A 24,752-nucleotide genomic window follows, 5' to 3' on the forward strand; every position below is an offset into this window, starting at 1 on the left:
CTAACATCAGGTTATTTCAAGTATCAGTAAAATTAAACTCTATAATTCCAACACAATTTTAATGAGCAGTGAAAAGAAAAGGTTTCTAATTTATGCAACTTAAACTATACCCCTTCAAATGCCAAATACACACACACACAATCACAATTAAGACAGAATCATAAAATCTCTACAGTGTGGAAACAGGCCCTTCTGCCTGACAAGTCCACACTGGCCCATCCAATCTCCACATCTTTGAATACTACAGGCAATTTAGCTTGGCCAATCCACCTAGCCTGCACATCTTTGGATTGTGGGAGGAAACCCATGTGCAGAATGTGAAAACTCCACACAGACAGCCACCCAGCAGTGGAACTGAACCCAGGTGCTTGGTGCTCTGAGATAGCAGTGGTAGCCACTGAGCCAACATGCCATCCCAAGGGTGTGGAGAATGTGGGCATTGATCCTACTACCTCTCACTTGCAAAGCGAGCGCTCTACCATAAATAGGTTAACATATGCTATGAGTTGAAAAGAATACAGACACAGTAAACAAAATTCCAAAGATAAAAAGTCCAGATCACAAGATGGAAATTTACTTTCCTGCGGTACTTTTTTTTTCAATCATGATGTGTTTAAGGTGAGGGGGCAAGTTTAAAGAAGATGTACAAGGCCAGCATTTTTACACAAAAGATGGTAGGTGCCTGGAATGTGCTGCCTGGGGAGGCGGTAGAAGATACAATAGCAACTTTTAAGAGGCATTAAGACAAATACATGAACAGGCAGGGAATAGAGGGATGTGGACCATTGCAGGTAGATGGGATTAGTTTAGGATGGCATCATGGTCAGAGCAGACATATTGGCTGAAGGGCCTGTTCCTGTGCTGGACTGTTCCATGTTCTGTGATATACTGTTGTTCATAAGGTGATGGTCATTCTTCAGTTTGATGGGTGATGAGGTAAACAGGCCTTGAATGAATTCTTTCTTTTAAGCTATCTCAGTTTTTCAATTTGCACACAGAGGGAAGGAGAGAGGATGGAAATGGAAGCTTACTGTCTGCATATTTTGGATATTTCTTCCATTTTGCTGCTCTTGGCACTTATAGCTCTTTATGACAACAAATCAACCAATCAGCGATCTGTTGGCTCTTATGGTGCAGTGGTAGAGTTACTAGCACTGAGCTGGAGACCTAGGTTCAAGTCCTACCTATGTCAGGGGTGTGTAATAATATGTCAATTAGAAAATATCTATGAAAAGCTGTGGTCAGGCCAGATTTCTTTATATTGGATGATTTGCAGCACTGTTTAGTCTCAAATTCTCCCCTCGAAGTGCTTTTAAAAAGCAGCACTGTATTCTACATCTGGACAAGATGCAACACTTGCCTTTCAAGTTACAAAACCTTCCTGATATTAAAATTATAGCAGTCCAAAATACATTTCAGTTTATAGTTCCAAAAATGGAAATTATGTGGTCTCTTACACAATCTTTCGCTGATTAGAATTAAGACCTTTAGATATATACATTTAATGGTAAATTCAACTAAGTATATATTTCATAATGAACACATATTGTATGCTTGTTTGAAAAATACTTCCCATCTTTCAATACAAGGCTTGTGTGGGCAGATTGTCCTAACAGGTGAGCTGCCTGAAGGATTGTTCACTTTAGTGAAAGTATATCCTGGATGTTTCATATTCCTTCACCAAGGTTTGGGATTAGGGTTGGCATGCTCATTAGTAACATATAAAAGCTCAGAGCAGGAGAATGCCACCCAGCCGTTCAAGTTTGCTGCACTATTCAATATGATCATGGGTGATCCTCTATCTTATTCCACATTCCTGCTTTCTCCTCATACCCCTTGATGCCTTTAAAATCTAAACATTAATCTATCTCTTGAATATATTCAGTGATGTGGCCTCCATGGCCTTCTGCGGTTGAGAATTCTACAGGTTCACTACACTTTGTGAAAAAAAATCTATCCTCATCTCAGTTCTGAATGGTCTACCCTGTACCCCGCGATGGGGTGTAGCAGCTGATATTAATGTGTGTAATCTGTCAACATTTTGATTTGTAATAATTCAAGCAAGATATCCTGTATATGGTGTGTTGAGTTATTTTTTGCTCATTTGCCCTTCACATTGTGGATTATCAGATGATAAATATAAACGGATTATCTTGATTTTAGAATGGTGCAATTGTCTTTTTTCACTCTCTCGTAGAGTTCACTTCCAACCTTGCAGTGGTCTAGCTTGACACTATTATTCAACTCAGGGAAGAAATAACAGTTTAAAAATGTTGCGTTAGAACAATTACTGATTGTCACTAAAGTAAATATAGAGTTTTATAGCATGGAAGAAGGCCATTCAGCCCGTTATGCCAATGTTAGTCATCAGGAATCTATCAATTCTACTCCCTTTTCCAACACTTGGTCGGTACCCTTGCATACTATGGAGTGTCAGGTGCCCATCTAGATAGTTCTTAAATGTCTTAAGGGCTCCCTGGTCTACTATCTTTTTAGGCAGTGGGTTCCAGATAACCACCAGCCTCAGGGTGAAAAAAAAATTCCCCAAATCCCGTCAAAACCTCCTGCTTCTTAACCTTAAAACTCGATGACCAGGGATCATAACTTTAAGGTAAGGGGCAGAAAGTTTAGAGGAGATGTGAGGAAAAACTTTATTACACAAAACATGGTGGGAATCTAAAACTCACTGCCTGTTTAGGTGGTTGAGGCAGAAACCCTCGTCACATTGAAGAAGTATTTAGATGTGCACCTGCAATGCCAAGGCTATAGGCTAAGTGCTGGAAAATGAGATTAGAATAGTTAGGTAGTTGTTTTTGACTGGTGCAGATTTGATGGGCCCAAGGTCCTTTTTCTGTGCGGTAAATCTCTGTAACACTATGATAATATCCCCTTAGCACTGACTGCTCTACTCAGGGGAAACATTTCTCCCTATGTATCCTTTTCATGCCCCTCATAACTTTGTACACCTTGGTCATGTCCACTGGCTGAGGCAAACTTTTTTACTTTTAAAATTTTTGTTTACCTAAAATCTGAATCCAGTGGTAAACACAGATGGTATTACAATGCTGTACAGCTCCCAGCTCTACTTACATCTTCGGTAGCAAGCTGGTGCTCTCGATAGCCCTGCAGCAACAATAAAGTGTATTTTATGCAGCATTCACAAAGAAAATTGGCTAACACGCCACAATGTTAACAGTGGTGCTTTACCTGAGTTACATGCTTGAATGCTATGCAGAATTCGCAATACATTAATGACCATTATCATCCAACACCTCTAACATCAGGGAGGCGATGGTCTCGTGGTATTATCAAGAAACTCTTAATCCAGAGAGCCAGGTTAAAGTTCTGGGGACCTGAGTTTGAATCCTGCCACAGCAGATTGAGTCATACAGCATGGAATTAGACCTTTTGGTCTAACCAGTCCATGTACACCATAATCCCAAATCATACATATCCCTCCAAACATTTCTTATTCATGTACTTATGCAAATATCTTTTAAATGTTGTAATTGTACCCCCATCCACCACTTCGTCCAGAAGTTCATTCCACACACTAACCACTCTGTAAAATCAAAATGCCCCTCGTGTCTGGAATTTGATGGTGGAATGTGAATCCAATAAAAGCCTGGAATTAAGAGTCTAATGATGACCATGAATCTGTTGTCAATTGTCAGTAAAAATCCATCTGGTTCAATAATGCCCTTTAGGGAAGAAAAATGTCATCCTTACCTGGTCTGAACTACATGTGATTCCAAACCCACACTCTGCACAATTAAGGACGACCAATGCCCCATCTTGTGAATGAATTAAAAAAAAGCTAGAATTTGCTCCAGGTGTAACAGGTCAGCTTTTTCAAAGCGAGTTACAGTTTCAATGTTTCACAGAATAAAATGTGAATATTTGCATTCAGTGATGCATGCCTGACAGGAATCTGCAAATAAAATCACCAGTATCCTCCAAAGGATTCAGAATTCAGATTCTAGCTATCATTAAAAGCTATTGGAACATATAAACTTCATAATTCTGCATTTTAACTTGCAGTGACCTCAGCCAAAATTATACTTTTGGTCTATGTAAATGTTGGCACAACAATCCTTTCCTGAAGGTCAGTTTGAAGCTGTTTTAGTAATTCTGTATTGTTGGTGACATTATTAACATGGAACTCAGACAAATGGCAGTAAGCCAGCAAGAAGAGAAACAATGAGTTAACTGCTACCAGCTAACTGAGGCAAGTTGCTTCATTTGTTAATGGTTGCACAAGACCAATGTGTCAGGTGCAAACACAGCAATATAAAAGCAACTTGAATTTTCCATGCTTGGACTAAACAAACTTTCATGTAGAATGACATAAACTGGATTCAGCATCCATAACATTGTAAAATATGACAGAGTTTGCTTTGTAAAATGAGATAGTAAGAACTGCCGTTGCTGGAGTCTTGAGATAACAAGAACTGGAGCTGCAGGAACACAGCAGGCCAGGCAGCATCAGAGGAGCAGGAAAGCTGACGTTTCGGGTCAGGACCCTTCTTCAAAAATGGGGGAGGGGGAAGGAGGCTCGGAAATAAATAATGAGGGGGTGTGTCGAGCTGGGGAAGGTAGGTGGGATGGTGATAGGCAAGTGCAGGTAGGTAGTGGTGGGGATTGGTCAGTGAGGTGGGAGGAGCGGATAGGTGGGAGAGAAAACGAACAGGTCAATGAGGCGGGGATGAGAGGGAGGGTTGGTCATGGGATGAGGCCGGGGGTGGGGAGATTTTGAAGCTAGTAAAGTCCACATTGAGACCATTCGGTTGTAGGATTCCCAGGCGGAATATGAGGTGCTGCTCCTCCAGTTTGTGGGTGGCGTTGTTTTGACACTGGAGGAGGCCCAGGATGGACATGTCATCCAGGGAGTGGGAGCGGGAGTTGAAGTGGTTCGCAACTGGAAAGCGTTGCTTGTCGCAAACCGAGCACAGATGCTCTACAAAGTGGTCTCCGAGCCTCCGCTTGGTCTCCACGATGTAGAGGGGGCCACATCAGGAACAGCGGATACAATAGACCACATTAGCGGATGTGGAGGTGAACATCTGTCTGATGTGAAAGGTTTTATTGGGGCCTGGGATGGAGGTGAGGGGGGAGGTGTAGGGGCAGGTGTAGCACTTCCTGCGGTTGCAGGGAAAGGTGCTGGGGATGGTGGGGTGAGTGGGGAGTGTGGAGCGGATGAGGCAGTCACGGAGAGACATCCCAGATGTCCTCATATTTCAAGGACCACAACTTCCCCCCTTCAGTGGTTGAAAACGCCCTCAACCACATCTCTTGCGTTTTCCGCACGTCTGCCCTCACACCCCCGCCCTGCAATTAAAACAAAGACAGAACCTCCCTTGTCCTCACGTATCACTCCACTAACCTCCGGATTCAACACATCATTCTCTGCCACTTCTGCCACCTGCAATCTGACCCCACTACGAAGGATATATTTCCCTCCCCACCCTTATCTGCTTTCCAGAGGGACCGCTCTCTCCGCGACTCCCTCGTCCGCTCCACACTCCCCACTAGCCCCACCACCCCCGGCAACTTTCCCTGCAACCGCAGAAGTGCTACACCTCCCCCCTCACCTCCATCCCAGGCCCCAAAAAAACCTTCCACATCTGACAGATGTTCATCTGCACATCCGCTAATGTGGTCTATTGCATCCGCTGTTCCCGATGTGGCCTCCTCTACATTGGTAAGACCAAGTGGAAGCTCGGAGATTGCTTTGTAGAGCACTTGCGCTCGGTTCGTGACAAAAAACACCTTCCATTCGTGAACCACTTCAACTGTGCCTCCCAGTCCCTGGATGACATGTCCATCCTGGGCCTCCTCCAGCGTCACAACGACGCCACCTGCAAACTGGAGGAGCAGCACCTCATATACCATCTCAGGAGCCTACAACTTAATGGTCTCAATGTGGACTTTATCAGTTTCAAAATCTCCCCACCCCCGGCCTCATCCCATGACCAAACCTCCCTCTCATCCCCGCCTCCTTGACCTGTCCGTCTTCTCTCCCACCTATCCGCTCCTCCCACCTCACTGACCAATCCCCACCACTGCCAACCTGCACTCACCTTCACTATCCCACCTACCTTCCCCAGCCCGACACACCCCTCTCTATTTATTTCAGAGCCCCCCTTCCCCCTCCCCCATTTCTAAAGAAGAGTCCCGACCCAAAACGTCAGCTTTCCTGCTCCTCTGGTGCTGCCTGGCCTGCTGTGTTCCTCCAGCTTCACACTGTGTTATCTTGCTTTTTAAAATGTTGCTTTTAAATGATTGTTAATTACTTTGATTGATGAATACTTAGAGACAAAGTTAAATTGCCAGAGCTGCTTTCTACATATAACCACTCATTTCTAAATTCTTATTTCAGCAGTTTATGTTCTGAATTTAGTTTTAATATTTCTAAACATGTCTAAATATGTTTTGGAGTAATTAATAAATAGTGATCTGAACTAACAAAAATGAATGTGGGTATAACTTACTGAAAATACAGAGCTAAAAATCGAGTTTCAGAAATCACTTTCATTCAGTCTGCAAGTAAAGTTTCTATTCCGTTATTATGTTAATTGTTGCTCATTCTTACACTGACCTTTTTGTCAACTGTCTCCTATATTGTTCTAAAGAAGCTCAAAGACAGCATCTCATCTTTTATTTAGATATTTGACAACAGTATACACTCATTATTTGAATTAACATTATAAGATCTTAACTTCAGTCCCTATTTTTATTCAAACAGCAACGGTTTATCTATCATTCTCATTTCTGATTGTGCCTTTTGTTTCTTGCCCATTTATCCATCGCCTTTTGGCTTGAATCATCACCTACTTTGTTCTTTAATCTATTCTGCCTTCCACTCTATTAAATATCTTCCCTTTTGACCCTGACTCCCAACTCCTTATTTGTACTTTCTTAAAACCCGTCACAGCTCTAGTATTGCAGATGCTGGAAATCTAAAACGAACGCGGAAAGTGCTGGAGAAACTCAACATCTGTGGAGAGAAAAACTTGTTATACTTCAAGTCCATAAGACCATAAGAAATAGGAACAGGAGTAGGCCATTCAGCCCTTAAAGCCTGCTTCGCCATTTAATGGGATTATAGCTGATCCGACATTCCTCATGTCCTCTTTCCTGTCCTTTCCCCATAACTCTTGATTCCCCTATTAATTAAGCTATCTATCTCAGCCTGAAATATACACAAGGACTTTGACTCCACAGTTCTCAATGCCAAGAAGTTCCAAAGAGTCGCAATCCTCTGAGAGAAGAAATTCTTTCTTAGCTCAGTCTTAAATTTATTCTGAAACTATGTCCTCTGGGTCTAAACTCTCCAATATGATTCTTCTTTAGATTGGAAGTCCTCTTCTTCAAAGCGCTTCTTAACATTTCCTGGACTTGAAATGTTAACTCTGTTTCTCTCTCCACACTCGCTGCCAGTCCTGTGAGTTTCTTCAGCATTCTTTGTGTTTGTTTTACATCCCTAATTGATTGTGATTGATTCAGCAGGCATGTTTTGAAAGTTTATTTCTGTTTCTGATTTTCAACAATAATATATTTTAAACAGATAAGAATCGTAATAAAATAAGCTTTGTAATATTGTTGCCATTTCTAAAATTAAAGCCTGCTTTGGTTAATATTCTATGTGAATGTACTTTTTTCCTTGGTGTAAGTACTGGTCCTAATTTTGTTTTAGAATGTCCAATGTTAAAGTTATGAATCAGTTTCCTAATCGAGCTAGTTCTATTTCTTTCCATCTATTTTCCAAGTCAAATAAATTGAGTGACCTATTAACAGCTATTTCACCTGCTACTGCAGCACTTACAGTTCCCTGAGAAGTAGAGGCCTGGATGGAGGTGAATGGCATTAATCAGCTGCTATTTTCTGAGTTAACCTTTGTGCATTGAGACAGCTGTATTGCAGTAAGAAGAATGCCACTCTATTCTATTAACGTTCTTTTCTGAAAGATGCTGTTCAATTTGAAAGGGTTCAGAAAAGATTTACAAGGATGTTGCCACGGTTGCTGGGTTTGAGTTATAGTGGAAGGCTGAATAGGCTGGGGCAAATTTCCTTGGAATGTCCCCGAGGGGCATGGATAGGGTGACTTGTCATCATCTTCTCCGCAGGGTAGGGGAGTCCAAAACTAGTGGGCATAGGTTTAAGGTGAGGGGGGAAAGATTTAAAAAGGACATAAGGGGCAACTTTTTCATGCAGAGGGTGGTGCCTGTATGGAATGAGCTTCCAGAGAAAGTGGTGGATGCTGGTACAATTACAACATTTAAAAGGCATCTGGATGCGTATATGAATAGGAAGGGTTTAGAGGGATATGGGCCAAATGCTGGCAAATGGGACTAGATTAATATAGAGTGTCTGGTTGGCATGGACAAGTTGGACCAAAGGGTCTGTTTCCATGCCGTACATCTCTGTGACTCTCTTTTTTTGTTATAGAGCCACATTATTAGCACTTCACATCAATAAATACAACTTAATGTTTTCTTTACAGTGTAACTTTTTGGTTAAGCAACATTTACATTCAGTTTCTGATCTTGCTTAAGCCACTTTGTAAGGAAAGGTATATTGTTGAACAGTTTAACTGTAGGTACTGGTCTATATTTTGTGAGACCTCTTGTATTTTGTGTCACTCAGGTTCTTAATCATTATAGAGATGCAGTTGTCTTGTTGTTTCCAGTTTGTTTTTTTAATATATTGTTACCTTACACACCATCCTGCTGACCATGCTGAACTTTGAAATTCCATAACTTCAAAATAGTTTTGAAAAGTATCAATCTGTATTCGGATTTCTTACCTTGTGTGTGAAGCTAAACTTGTGGCTGAAGGTGATATTTATATAAAATCTGAGAAAGCTCTTTCAAGTAGTTGTTTGGTGGTATAGAACTTGAGTACTTATGAAAAAGGACACATTTGTCAAAACTTTTCATCTTCCCCTAATCAGGACAATTCACAAGAATACCAGTTCAAAGGGAAACAAACATTTGTACTGCATGAGAATGCTGATTGGTTAGCAAGTGGAGTCCAATTGGTAGAGATGCTGTTATGGAGATTGCATCAGTAATGATGGATGGCAGTTAACAGTCAGGTTTTGTTTAAATTTTAAACTAGGCAGGTTGACTCTGACTGGTTAGGGCATTAGTCTGAGAAATGAACCATTGAATGACTGGCATCTATTCTGTTGAATTGAAGCAACACAGTGCATGTCCATTTCCTTTCTATTTGTAAAGAATAGGACATCCCATTACTGCGCCGAGAACACATCTAAAATGAAACTGAAAACCATGTCTGCTCCCTTCTTAATGTCACAATAAAGAAACACCATTAAAACTTAAAGTGATACATTATTCCTCCATTTTAGAACCAAACTTTCTGAACAATAACAAGATAGTATGAACCTTCATTGCATTCCTGAGCCATTTTCTTGGCGGAGCAAGGAGGCAGTCTCTAAGGGCTATATGACCAGTGAGATGACCATGATGACTCCTCAACATTACCTTCAAACACATAATGTGATGCTTCTTCATCTTTGCTTAAGTTAGAAATTCTCCACACAATTAAAATGAATACAAACAAGAATGCTTCAACTAAGTCGATAAAATGTAGAGCTGGAGGAGCACAGCAGGTCAGACAGCATCAGAGGAGCAGGAAAGTTGATGTTTCAGGTCTGGACCCTTCATCAGGACTTTCAGCATCTGCAGTCCTTGCTATCTCCTAGTTGCTTCAACTAAGCACAGTCTGTAACTGCTGGTTGTACACCTCACCAATAGCTAGCATAAATGCCAATTTTGTCAGTGGAATAGATTCCAATTACATTGTAAACATTATGTAACATTATGGGGTCTACTTGTGGTGCAATGGTAGTGGCTAAACCCATGAGCCAGGAGGCCCAGGTTCAATTTCCCCCCTGCTCCAGAGGTATGTAATAACATCTCTAAATAGGTTAAATTAAAAAATAATCATTCTAACAATATCACTCACATTTGAACAATTCTTACATTCCTGAAATAGAGTGTGTGTTAAATATACACATAGTCCCAATACTGAATCCTGGGGAACTCTGGTACAAACCTCCCTGCAGTTTGTAAAATATCCATTTGCCAACACTTTCAGTTTTCAAGCCTTCAGCCAAGGGAAGCAGATTTCCTTACCAATAGGAATTTACCGAAGCAGTTTGTTTTTAACAACAAATGATGATAGTTTCATGTTAACCATTACTGATTCTAGCTTTTAATTCAAAGTTTATTATTTGAATTTTTAAAAAATTAAGCAGAAGTCATGGTGGGATTTAAACCCATGCCCCAGAGCATTAACCTAGGCCTCTAGATTATTAGTGTCATTAACACTACACCATTTACATTACTCATAAGAGAGATAGAAAACAGAAACAGAAGTAGGCAATTCAGCCCTTCAAGCCTGCTCCAACATTCAATATAATCATTGCTTATCATCCAGCTCAGTCCCATTTCCACTTTCTCTCCATATTCTTTGGTCCCTTTAGTCCTCAGAGCTATATCTGTAACCTTCTTGAAGGCATTAAATGTTTTAGCCACAAATGCTTTCTCAAGCAGAATATTCCAAAAACATATTACCTTCTTGATGAAGAAATTTCTCAACATCTCAGTCCTAAATGACCTTCCCCATATCCTTAAATTCTGATCTCTGGTTCTGGAGTCTGCGGTAATTGGAAACATCTTTCTAGCATTTACCTCATCTAGTCCAGTTAGAATTTTATACATTTCTGTGAGACTTTACCCCTTCATTATTCTAAACTTCAGTGAACATAGTCCTAACCGATCTAGTCTCTCTTTATGTCAGTTTGCCATCCCAGGAATCAGTCATTGTTTCACAACCTCCATAGCCAAAACATCCTTCCTCAGATAAGGAGACCAAAACCATACAAAATACTCCCAAGTGTGGGAGTTTTGAAGAAGGTTCACTGATCCTGAAATGTAAATCCTAAAATGTAAATGTATTTTCTGAAGAAGGGTCTCGACCCGAAACGTCAGCCTTCCTGCTCCTCTGATGCTGCTTGGCCTGCTGTGTTCATTCAGCTCTACACCTTGTTATCTCAGATTCTCCAGCATCGGCAGTTCCTACTATCTCTGAAATGTAAAGTCTGCTTTCTCTCCACAGATGCTGCCAGACCTGCCGAGTTTCTCCAGCAATTTCTGTTTGTTTCAGATCTCCAGCATCTGCACTTCTTTGTTTCATAATTATATCCCTGTTCCTGCACTTCAATCCTTTCACTATGAAGGCCTATATATCATTTGCCCCCCCAAAAAAACAGAAATACCCGGAGAAATTCAGCAGGTCTGTCAGTGTCTGTGGAGAGAAGGCAGACTTAATATTTCAGGTCGAGTGACCCTTCTTCAAACTATGAACAGGTGGTAGGAGTGAATGATAGGTGGAGAGTAGGCTGAGATGGATAATGGTAAGCCAGAAAGGCTGATCGTGGGGACCAGATGAAGGTGAAAATGGGTTTAAAGCTGTGCTGAAAGCAGTCACGATCAAACACACAGAAATTGCTGGAGAAGCTTAGCAGGTCTGGCAGTTATCTGTGTAGAGAGACAGAGAGAGAGTCAAAACTTCTTCAGAATGTGCCATGCTCATTTGCCTTTTGCACCTGTATGTTTCCTCGAAGCTCGTTTCATTTCTATACGTCTTTATTTCTAGGACAGTGTGTATACGTGGAGACATATAACCTGCTCAGGAGCGAAGACTGATCTTAGCACCTTCACTCCCACCAGCTCTGGAGGGCGTGTCTTCCAGGTGGGCCGGCGCGGTGTCCGCCGGGAGTTGTAGTCCTCACGGCCGCAACGCGTACGGGCGGGTGCACGGTCTGAACTACAGCTCCCAGAGGCCGTCATGCCGCCCGGGCATGCGTAGACCGCCCTCGCTGTAGCCTGTTGTAGAAGTTGCGTCAGCTGCAGGATACAATTTTGGTGAAAGTTATATTTCTATTTTTTTTAAAAAATATAACGTTTCGATTTTGAAGCAGTCGAGTTATTTCAAGAGTGCGACAATTCACCAAGCGTGTGTTATATTTGTTGGAATCAGTGAATTTGGAGAAAGTGCCTGTGGAACGGGGAGAAGAAAGTTTTTGAAACTTTTCTGAAGTTTGTTGCAGAGTTTCCCCGATCAATGACCGAGTGTGAATGAGCAGCTTGCCCTGCAGCCTCAGCGGCTCCTGTCACTGCGATGTCCCTGGACAGAGGCGATCCCGCTGCCGCTGCCGCCTTGGAGCCGGGGCCTCCCGGAGACCTCCGCAAATGGAGCGAGTTAGTCCGCAGCCGGGAAGAGGACAGCCGGGTGGCGGCGATGGAGCGAGCGGCCCACACCGTGCACGCCTGCCTTGACCAGCAACAGCTAAGGAAAGCGGCGAGGAGCCAGCTCCAGCAACTGCTTCTGCTCCTGCTCCGGCTCTCCCGGAGCTGCCCCTTCCTCGATGTGCAGGAGAGGAGCGAACACATCCTGCAGACCGTGCTGGTGAGTACAGCTCCAGGCAGCCCTTTCCTACAGAGCGGCTCCACTGCACCTCCAATACCTCTCGCCTACACCGCCTTATCTGCCTCTCTCTTTAACTCTGCACCCCCCCCGCCCCCATCTCTCTGTCTCTCTCTCTCCCTCTCTCCATCTTTCTCTCCATCTCTCTCTCTCTTTCTCCATCTTTCCATCTCTCTCTTTCTTTCTCCATCTCTCCCTCTCTCCTTCTCCCTCTCTCCTTCTCCCTCTCTCCTTCTCCATCTTTCTCTCCATCTCTCTCTCTCTCTCTCCATCTCTCTCTCTCTCCATCTTTCTCTCTCTCCATCTCTCCCTCCTTCTCTCCATCCCTCTCTCCTCATCCCGCTGTCTATATACATATAGTCGTCTCTGAGTCGCCTGAATGTGAGACCGATTCATTTTGCTGCTGCAATCTGCTGTTTAAAGGGACGTCTAGATTTCCACATTAGTGGGGTCACGCCCACCTCTGTTTACAAAGTCGATCGCAAAGTGCCTTTTGCTTTCGTCTTTTTCCAGATGTTTGCTGCTGAGTGTTGGGAGTTTATCAGGGCGATTTCTCTGTTAAATTGTTGGACGGAGAGTTTTACCATATTTACGTATGACTGAGGGGACGGGGGCAGGGTGGAGGGAAACTGATTGTTACATGACTTTTGAGTTTGACCTTGTATCCAATGTGCCTGATCAAATGGCGACGATCCTCTTCCTATAATGAAGGCAGTACGGAGGCTGGATTTTCAAAAATCTGCCAGCTCTTGTTTTTACTGGCCTGTTTCTCCTCGCTTTTCGGTCATGGTTCAATTCAGTCATGCTAGGATAGTGAGCTTGATCCCTGTGATAATTAAAACAAGTTTACAAAAAAGGCAAGTGGAACTTGAAACTAATTACAACTGTGGCACTGAAAGTGTTCCAGAAATACAGTGTACGTGCATCGCAGGTTTGTGATTTTGGGTATCCTTGGAGCTATTTATCCTATTAAAGGAAAAACCTTATCAATTGCATTTCCTTGAGTTTTGACAAGAGGCCTCTTGACTTAAATCAGGACAACAACTTAATGCTTTTAGTGTAGTGATGCAACCTGAGGCCATTTTAAGAGCACTAGAAATCAAAATTACATACCACGACAGGAAAGTTATTAGGGCAGATAGCCAAAAACCTGATGGAACTAGTAGAGTTTCAAAGGAGGAGACAGAGAGCTTGAGAAGGGAATTCCAGAATTTTGGGACTTGGCAGCTGAAGGCACGGCCGCCAGGTGACAGAACAATGAAAGTCGGGGATGTTGGTGCAGAGCTGATGGGACAAAGCCCCTTTTATCTGTGCTGTAGAACCTCTATGACTCTTTGACATGGGGAATTGCAATATCGTGAGGATTGTTGGCTGGAGGGACACTGCCGAGGTGGAGTTTGAGATGAGTGAGAATTTTAAAATCAACACTTTGCTTGACTGGGTGTCAGTGCACAGGGTTGATGGGTGACTGGGACTTGGTGCGAAAGAATCTGGCTTTATGTGGCTTCAGGCTGACAGAGGGTAAGACATAAGAGGCTGACAAGGAGTGTGTTGTAAGCTTGTAATTTAAAAAGCCACCCTCAAGGTTTTGGCAGGGTAGAGGTCCCTTGGTAGCTACTTTTGTGGACAGATGAGGTAATAACAGCTGGCAACAAGCACTGTGCAGTCTTCCTGTTATGTTATCAAATTCGGCACACAATTATCGATACAGAATACTAATGCCTATGGGGTGGAACTACTCGCCTCAGACATATAAAAGGCCTACCCCTTGGTGAATTCAGGTGTTCTAGAACATTCTGATAAAGATGTGCAAAGACCAACCTTTTTGTAACCAACACTATTGAATTTCCACATATAACTTGCTAGAATTAGCATTTTATTTGGATCAGATATTTATAGATCTGTCTGGTACAATCTATTCTGGCCTTTAATAGAATAATGTGTTTAATAACGCAATATTCTCCCTGTGAATGGATTTTGCAGCAGTGGACTTTATAGAGTCATAGAGTTGTACAGCATGGAAACAGACCATTCAGTCCATGCCAACCAGATACTCTAAACTGATCTAGTCCCACTTGCCAGCATTTGGCCCATATTTCGCTAAAACCTTCCTATTCATATACCCATCCAGATGCCTTTTTAATGTTGTAATTGTACCAGCCTCCACCACTTCCTCTGGCAGCTCAGTCCATACACACACAATCCTCTGTGTGAAAAGGTTGCCCCTCAGGTCCCTTTTAAAGCTTTCCCCTCTCACCTTGAACCTATGCCTTCTAATTTTGGACTTCCTTACCTTGGGAAAAGAATCTTGGCTATTTGCCCTATGATTTTATAAACTTCTATAAGGTCACCCCTCAGCCCCCAATGTTCCAGGGAAAATAGCCCCAGCCTATTCAGCCTCTCCCTACAGCTCAAACATTCTAATGGTGCCAACATCCTTGTAAATCTTTTCTGAACCCCTTCAAGTTTAACAACATATTTCCTATAGCAGGGAGACCAGAATTGATTGCAGTATTCTAGAAGTGATGTAACCAATATCCTGTACAACCACAACATGTCATCCCAACTCCTGAACTTGGTGTTCTGATAGATGAAGGCGAGTGTGCCAAACACCTTCTTCACTGCCCTGTCTACCTGCGACTCCACTTTCAAGGAACTATGCACTTCCACCCCTAGGCCTCTTTGTTCGCTTCATTCCCCAGGGCCCTACCATTAACTATATAAGCTCTGGTGTGCCTTACCAAATGCAACACCTCACATTTAATCTAAATTAAACTCCTCGGCCCATGTGATCAAGGTCCTGTTGTTCCCTGAGATAACCACCTTCACTGTCCACTACACCACCAATTTTGATGTCAGTTGGAAACTTACCTTCATTCCATCGACTGGAGGGTAATGGGCAAGGACTGTTGAAATGCTAATCACTGCCATACAATGGTATTCTGCTATTTCTTCCCTAGAATGTGTTTCTACCATCAAACTGCCGCCCTCTGTTTATCTCCCTTGCTCACCTGCTGGTTCTGGGGAAACGATGTTCACACAGTGATAAGGCAGTGTAACCTTTTCTGTGGGTGTACAAAGTAAAGTCAGGATGTAGGGCTGCTCTCTCATCAGATAGAGATGACTGGTGGTGGTTTAACCTGAGGGTCACTACACCTCAGGTGAGGGTTAGAGGTTAAGAAGGAGATTGCTGGCACAGGACTTGAACCCACACTGATGGTGTCATTCTACATTGCAAACCAGCAATTCAGCCAACTGCGCTAACTAACCACCTATGTAGGTGTGATTAAATACTGACAGAGTAAACAGCAATAAAATACGGCTCAGTTCACTCAGTCTTATCTTCAGTCAAATCAAAATCATGAACTAAAATTTTATCCTATTACCTCCACTACTCCCATCCACCATCATAGCCCAGATGGATTTGGGGCTGATCGTAATGGATGTCCTAATTGGGATTGAATGCTAGTGAAATGATGATGATAGTAGTCCTCTTTATCTGTGGGCATGCAGATGTCAACTTATTGAATGAATAGCTCCAGGTTGTACAGGAAGTAGGAGTAGGAAAGTGGACATTAGGTTGCTTGGGTTTTTAATGTCAATTTAACTCCCTTCCCACAGTAGACTATCTTACAGGAATTTAAAGATAACAGTTTTTTTTATTTGAATTTGTAAATGCTATAGAGGGATTGTTTAGAATTTTGAAACACTGAATCCTGGTGGTTTGATCGGAACTGGAGTTAGTTTTACATTTGACAGTGAGTGGTCATTAATAAGAACAGAATATGCTGGAGAAATCCAGCAGGTCTGGCTTCTTTAGACTTGAAACATTAGCTCTGTATCTCTCTCCACAGAGACTGCCAGACCTGTTGCATTTTCCCCAGATTTGTCTGTTTTTATTTCAGATTTCCAGCATCTGCAGCAATTTTTTTTTTATGTGATTGATCATTACTGCTTAAAGAAGAGAACTGCTTCTAAATTATTTGCCAGTTCATACCTGTAGTCATTGAAGGAGATCTGGGCCAATGACTGATAACTGTTGTTTTATCATCCGCCTTTTTAAATTTTATTCATGTGATGCAGGTGACCCTGGCTAGACTAGCATTTATTACCGATCCCTAATTTCCCAGAGGGCAGTTAAGCGTCAAACTCATTTCTGTGGTTCTGGAGTCAGATCAAGTAAGGATGGCTGTTTTCTTCCCTAAAAGGACATTAGTAAACCAGATGGGGTTTTCCTGACAACGAAAATATGGTCATTATTAGACTCTTAATTCCAGATTTTTATTGAATTAAAATTCCACCACCTGCCATGGTGGGACTTGGACCCAATTCCCAGAGCATTACCTGGGTCTGTAGATTAAAAGTCTAGCTATAATACCATTGGGCCAGGCATAGCAGAAAAAAGGGAATTATCCAGTCTGGCTGGACCTGGGTTATAGTTAGTTATTCAAGTTATCTGCCTTGACTCAGAAGGCCATGAGTTGAAACCCCACTCTAGAATTTAGCGCATTAGCCAGGCTGATGTTTCAATACTGCTGTATCTGAGATGCCATCGGTTAAGGTGGAACAAGATGTTAACGCAAGGACTTGCTTACTCCCTCCGATGGAACTGGAAGAACCTGAGGCACCATTCGAAGAAGGATGTTTGTATTTCCTCTGCTGGGAAACATCCATTCATGACAGGCTATCAGGCATGAACCACGTTTTTCTTGACAGAACCTTGCTATATGCAAATTGACTGGCATGCTTTTCGACATTGCAAGAGTAAGTTTAGTTAAAGCGCTCGATTAATCTGTGCAGGGCTTTCAGATAGCGCTGTTTCCATTCACAGGGCATCTAAATACATATTGTGTATTTTATCCTGATTTGAGTAAAGTAAAGCCTTGGCTTGGAAGATGACAAATTAGCCTAGGTTCTTGTTCACATGTGTCTGGCTTGGTATCGCTGTCATGCCTTTTGTGACTTGGGACATCCTGAAGTATATGCTAGCCAATGAAGTACTTTTGAAGTGTAGCCACTTTTGTAGGAAATTCAATGTGTGGAGATTGAAGCTCAGCCAATGGCAGTGGTTAGAGCAAAGAACAGTACAGCGCAGGAACAGGCCCTTTGGCCCACCAAGACTGCGTTGATACATAATGCCTTTCTAAATTAAAAATTCCCTGTTATTCATGTATCTGTCAAGATGCTTCTGAAATGTTGCTGTTGTATCCACCTCCTCGGGGAGCACATTTCAGGCACTTATCACCTTCTGTGTTTTAACTAAAAACTTGCCTCTCCCATCTCCTTTAAACTTTCCCCCTTTTACCTTGAACCTATGTCCCCTATTGATTGACATTTCTTCCCTGGGAAAAGGACTCCAAATCTCCATTCTATCCATGCCTCTCATAATTTTGCAAACTTCTTTTAAGATTCCCCCTGACATCCTCCGATGTTCAGGTGAAAACAAACCAACTTTGTCCAATCTTTCCTCAAAGCTAATACCCTCCAAATCGGGCAACATCCTGGTAAACCGTTTCCATACCTCCTCCAAAGCCTCCACATCCTTCAGGAAGTACGGTGACCAAAACCATACACAATATTCCAAAACCAAATCTCTGTGCAACAGCAACACGGCTTGCCAATTGCTTATACTCTATGCCCCAATTGATGAAGGCAAACATGTCATAAGCTGCCTTGACCATCTTATTCACTTGTGTTGCCACTTTCAGGGAACTGTGGAACTTTACGCCCAGATCCCTCTGTACATTAATGCTATTAAGTGTTCTGTCATTTACTGTATACTTCCCTCCTGCATTAGATCTTCCAAAGTGCATTATCTTGCTTTTGTCTGGATTAAGTTCCATCTGCCATTTCACTGCCCGAGTCTCCAGCATATCTGTATCCTGCTGTATCCTCTGACAATCCTCCTCACTCTCCACAGCTCCCCCAATTTTTGTGTCATCCGTAAACTTACTAATCAGGCCACCTACAGTCTCCTCTTACTGGATTCAATAGCAAGTTTAACAACTTTATGGCTTGAGCTCTTCCATGTCCTTGCCCCAACCCGCACACACCAAACCTTGTTATCACATGGTCTGCTATTATACATATCCCAATATTGACCACCAACAGTCCCCATTAATAGCTATTCACCCTCCTAGGGAGATTGTTATCCACTCCTCTGTCCAACTGTTCTCTTCTCTCTCTTTAGGCTCTGTACTCACCTATCGTTAACTCCTTACTTCCTCCCCCACCTATCTTCTGCTATAAAAAACTTTTTCCAAGCTACATTAGTTCTGAAGGAGAGTCACTGTTAACTGGAATGTTAACTCTGATTTTTCTCCACAGATGTTGCCAGACCTGCTGAGATTTTCCCACAATTTCTCTTTTTGTTCCTGAAATGCGCTCCCTCTGAAACTTCAATCAGCTGGCTGGGCTTATTCCCAAATACCAGGTCTAGTATGGTCCAGCAACTGCTGTTTTTGTTCCTAATTTACAGCATCCGCGGTTCTTTCAGTTTTTATCTAGTATGGCTCCTTCCCTAGTTAGACTATTTACATATCATTTCAAAACATCATCCTGGGCACACTGAACAATTTTACCTCCATCTGACCCCTGGAACTAAGCGATTCCCAGTCAATGTAGGGGAATTTAAAATTATCCACCATATTATCCTTGTACAGGTCCCACCTGCCCCTGCTGACATCCCAATGATCCACATACCTGAAGGCCTGTCTCCTAACTAGCTGTTTAGCCATGTATTTACCCTGTGTTATCTTCCTCGTCCTAGCCTCACTGGAATGTGGTACAGGACGTAATCCCAAGATTGCAATCCCAGAGGTCCTGCTTTTCAACTTCCCACATTACCCCCTTTGTAGGACCTCCTATCTCTGTCTGTCTGTGTTGTTGGTATGAATATGGACTATAACTGATAGCTACTCACCCTCTCCCTTCAGAATGTCCAGTACCTGCTCCAACACATCCTTGACTCTGGAGGCAACATATCATCCAGGACTCTCACTTGCAGCCACAGAAATGCCCGTCTGTGCCCCTGATTATACAGTCCCCTATTGCTACCCTCGACCCTCCGTGTTACACAGTCAGAAATCACACGACACCAGGTTACTGTCCAACAGGTTTATTTGAAATCACAAGCTTGTGAAGCGCTGTCCCTTTGTCACTTCACCTGATGAAGGAGCAGCGCTCTGAAAGCTTGTGATTTCAAATAAACCCGTTGGACTATAACCTGGTGTCGTGTGACTCCTGACCTTGTCCACCCCAGTCCAACACCGGCAACTCCACATCATCGCTCCCTGTTATACAACAGTACTAGTCGCGGTACCATTGATTTCGCTGCTGCTGCTTTCTCCTGAGAGGCCGTGCCCCCTAACGGTATCCAATGCGGTTTGCCTGTTTGAGAGGGGAATGGCCACAGAGGGCTCCTGCACTGTCTGCCTACACTCACTCATCTTCCTGGTGATCACCCAACCCTCTGTCTGTGTCGCCCTTACTGTGTGAGCAGCTCGCTAAACGTGCTATCCACAAATGTTCTCGGCCTCATGGATGATCCATTGTGAGTCCATCTGCAGCTCCTGCAGGGGTTCGATTTCTTAGGCATCTTCCACTTCCTAAGATGAGCACTCAATCTTTGATTGCTGTAGTGGAAGGAATTGCATTGCCTTGACTCTGCCAGATATCCCCACCTAACCACTTTCCACAAGTAGCTTGGAGTAGGGATTCTGGCTGTTTTGGCCATCAAACTGGGGCTGCAATACTGTAAACAGTTTGGGGCCCCTTTAAAAGGAAAGATATACTGGCATTGGAGGGAGTCCAGTGAAGGGTTCACTTGTCTGGTCCCGAGTATGGGAGGACTGTCTTATGTGGAGAGGTTGGGTCAGTCGGCCTGTACTCATCGAAATATAGAAGAATGAGAGGAAACATATGAGAATCTTGGGGACTTGTCAGGGTAGATATGGAGAGGTTGTTTCCCCTTGTGGGAGAGTCTAGGACCAGAGGGAATCATCTCAGAATTGCGGGCTGCACATGAAAAACAGATGAGAGAGAATTTCTTCTGAGGGTAGTGAAGCTGTGGAATTCTTTACTGCAAAGGGCTGTAGAGGCTGGGTCATGAAGTCTATTCAAGGCTGAGATACAGATTTCTAAACAGTAAGGGAATTGAAGTTATGGGGAAAAGACAGGAAAGTGGAGTTGAGGATTATCAGATCAGCTGTGATCTCAATGAATGGTGGAATAGATTTGATAGGCTGAATGGCCTGCTTCTCCTCCTACATCCTTCTTATCCAGGCACTTTGAGATGACTGTTAAGCTGCGTAGATCGCATGGGTGGACTTCATCAAAATTATTATCTTATGCGTGGAAACGATATCCTATCCAGGATGGTTCCAGACCAATCCACGTGTTAAGCTTTCTGAAGCCATTGGTGAATTGATTTCTTTTTTTTATTTACAGGCAAAATGGAACAAAGTATAAGTCAGTAGAAAATTCGAATGTGTTGAGACTTGTCTTTGGAGTGAGGAGGTGATCTGTTGGTGACTCTGCAGACTAACCTAGCTGATAAACTGCAGGCGATGGGCTGGATCATATAACCAGCGGTAAACACATGGCAGCAACTAGTTACTGCAGTTTCTTGGGCACTTTGAGCTTTTTGCAAGGAAACTGTCATCTGCTTTCTATCCAGAAAGTGAAGTGCCCTTTTGCGGGGATCTGGAACCTGCGAGCAGAACACCCAGCATCCAAACAAGGAATTGAACAATTCCAAATCATGCACAGAAATTGAAAGTTCAAAAATAATTATATTTTCTATTTATCTCCAACAATAACTCAAGTCTGAAGGAATGAGACTTTACACTTGTAGGCCTTGGTTTTGAGCAACAGAGTTTGTTTAACAGAAATTAAAAGATGTGCTGTTTAAAAATGACAAGATGTCAGTTTTTAACGATACAAAGTTTTCACTAATTCACTGTATATGGGATGAGGCCAGTAATGCAATTTTTAAAAAATGTATTCGTTCATTTGATGTGGGCATCACTTGTTGCCTATCCCTACTTGTGAGCCATCTTCATGAACTGTCGCAGTCCAGGTGGGTTAGGTACACTTGCACTGCTCCTAGGAAGGGAGTCTCAGAATTTTGACATTTGTATTTGAGCTTTGTTCCATGTATTTCAATGGTGAGTCTTTTAGCAGAATAATATTCTCAAACATCTGTTGATTCAGCAGGTATCCTGGACAGCAAATTCCTGATTTTGTAGTTTAACTGCACACCTGTGGTTGCTGGAAGGTTGCTGTCTGCTTTTCATTTTAATAATGGTGTTACCTTCTTCACGTTTTATGGTAAATTCTGGTCCACAATGAGCTCATTTTTGTAGTGAGTGGGGTCCAAAGCAAAGGCCTTTCAGCTCTGACTGGAATGAGTGTTCTATTAATTAGCTAAACTGATAAGTGGAATCATATAAGAACTAGGAGCAGGAATAGGCCATCTGGCCCTTCGAGCCTGCTCTGCCATTCATTAAGATCATGGCTGATCTTTTTGTGGACTCAGATCCACTTACCCACGTTCTCACCATAACCCTTAATTCCTTTATTGTTAAAAAAAACTACCTTTTCTTTAAAAATGTTTACTGAAGTAGCGTCAACTACTTCACTGGGCAAGGAATTCCATAGATTAACAACCCTCTGGGTGAAGAAATTCCTAAATCTGCTCCCTCTAATCTTGAGGCTATGCCCTCTGGTCGTAGCTTCACCTGCCAGTGGAAACATCCTCTCTACTTCTATCTTATCTATTCCCTTCATAATTTTATAGGTTTCTATAAGATCCCCCCTCAATCTTCTGAATTCCAATGAATATAATCCCAATCTACTCAGTCTCTACTCATAAGCCAACCCCCTCAACTCCGGAATCAACCTAGTGAACCTCCTTTGCACCCCCTCCAGTGCCAATACATTTTTCCTCAAGTAAGGAGGCCAAAACTGCACACAGTACTCCAGGTGCGGCCTCACCAGCACCTTGTACAGCTGCAACATAACCTCTCTGCTTTTAATTTCAATCCCTTTAGCAATGAAGGACAAAATTCCATTTGCCTTCCTAATGACTTGTTGTACCTGCAGACCTACCTTCTGTGATTCATGCACAAGGACACCCAGGTCCCTCTGCATAGCAGCATGCTGCAACTTTTTACCATTCAAGTAATAACCCTTTTTACTATTACTCCTACCAAAATGTATGACTTTACATTGTAATCCATCTGCCAGACCTTGGCCCACTCACTCAATGTATCTATGTTCCTCTGCAAAGTTTCACAGTCCTCTGCACACTTTGCTCTGCCACTCATCTTAGTGTCATCTGCAAACTTTGACACCCTACATGTGGTCCCCAACTCCAAATCATCTATATAAATTGTAAATAATTGCGGTCCCAACACCGATCCCTGAGGCACACCACTAGTCACTGACTGCCAGCTGGAATAGCACTCATTTATCCCCACTCTTTGCTTCCTGTTAGTCAACCAATCCTCTATCCATGCTAATACTTTACCCTTAATGCCATGCATCCTTATCTTATGCAGTAGCCTCTTGTGTGGCACCTTGTCGAAGGCCTTTTGGAAATCTAGGTACACCACATCCACTGGGTCCCCATTGTCCACCTTGCTCATAATGTCTTCATAGAATTCCAAAAGATTTGTCAAGCATGACCTGCCCTTCATGAACCCATGCTGCGTCTGCCCAACGGGACAATTTCTATCAAGATGCCTTGCTATTTCTTCCTTGATAATAGACTCAAGCATCTTCCCCACTACAGAGGTTAAGCTAACCGGTCTATAATTCCCCATCTTTTGTCTACTTCCCTTTTTAAACAGTGGCGTCACATTTGCTGTTTTCCAATCTGCTGGGACTGCCCCAGAGTCCAGCGAATTTTGGAAAATTACCGCCAGCGCACCTGCTATTTCTCCCGCCATCTCTTTTAGTACCCTGGGATGCATTCCATCAGGGCCAGGAGACTTATCAATCCTTAGCTCCATTAGCTTGCCCAACACTACCTCTTCCGTAATAATGATTGTTTCCAGGTCCTCACCTACCTTCGTCTCTTTGTCAATTACTGGCATGTTATTAGTGTCCTCCACTGTGAAGACCGATACAAAATACCTGTTCAATGCCTCGGCCATTTCATCATATCCCATAACTAACTTCCCCTTCTCATCCTCTAAAGGGCCAACGTTTACTGTAGCCACTCTTTCGTTTTATATATTTATAGAAACTTTTGCTATCTGTCTTTATATCCTGTGCTAGTTTTTTCTCATGTTCTATCTTACTTTTGTTTATAGCTCTTTTTGTGGCTTTCTGTTGACCTTTAAAGTTTTCCCAATCTTCTAGTTTCATGCTGTTTTTGGCCACTTTGTATGCCTTCTCTTTCAATTTGATAGCCTCCCTTATTTCTTTAGACACCCATGGCAGATTACCCCTTTTCTTACAGTCCTTCCTTTTCATTGGAATATACCTTTGCTGAGCGCTTTGAAAGTCCTCCACTGCTCGTCAAATGTCCCACCATAAAATCTTTGTTTCCAGTCTACTTTAGCCAAGTCCTCCCTCATTCTATTGTAGTTCCCCTTGTTCAAGCACAGGACCCTGGTATTGGATTTTATCTTCACACTCTCCATCTGTATTCTAAATTCAACCATACTGTGATCACTCCTTCCAAGAGGATCCCTAACTATGAGGTCATTAATTATTCCTGTCACATTACACAGGATCAGATCTAGGATAGCTTGCTCCCGCGTCGGTTCCATTACATACTGTTCAAGAAAACTATCACGGATACACTCAATGAACTCCTCCTCAAGGCTACCCTGACCGAGCTGGTTCGACCAATCTACATGTAGGTTAAAATCCCCCATGATAATTGCCGTACCATTTTTACAGGCATTAGTTATTTCTTTGTTTATTGCCCGCCCCAATGTGACGTTATTATTTGGTGGCCTATAGACTACGCCTATCAGTGACTTTTTCCTCTTAGAATTTCTAATTTCCACCCAAATGGATTCATCCTCATTCTCCATAGAACCTATATCATCTCTCGGCACTGCCCTGATGGCGTCCTTGAATATCAGGGCTACACCACCTCCCTTATCTTCCTATCTGTCCTTCTGAATAGTCTGGTACCCTTGGATATTTAACTCCCAGTCATGACCATCCTGTAACCATGTCTCCGTAATGGCTACCAAATCATATTCATTCGCGATGAT

At 42.8% G+C, this 24,752-nt stretch overlaps 1 protein-coding gene across 1 annotated transcript in view; it reads left to right on the top strand.

Moving 5' to 3' along the window:
* Positions 1-11,831: 11,831 nt before the first annotated feature.
* LOC109938487 (sestrin-2-like) overlaps positions 11,832-24,752 on the top strand; it is a 60,656-nt gene continuing 47,735 nt past the window's right edge. Inside the window, exon 1 of the mRNA XM_048612914.1 lies at positions 11,832-12,498. Coding sequence (XP_048468871.1) covers positions 12,211-12,498 — 288 coding nt within the window. The 5' untranslated portion in view covers positions 11,832-12,210. The remainder of the gene's footprint in view (positions 12,499-24,752) is intronic.

Source organism: Rhincodon typus, chromosome 27 (genome assembly GCF_021869965.1).
Source record: "Rhincodon typus isolate 14 chromosome 27, sRhiTyp1.1, whole genome shotgun sequence".
Taxonomy (NCBI): Eukaryota; Metazoa; Chordata; class Chondrichthyes; order Orectolobiformes; family Rhincodontidae; genus Rhincodon; species Rhincodon typus.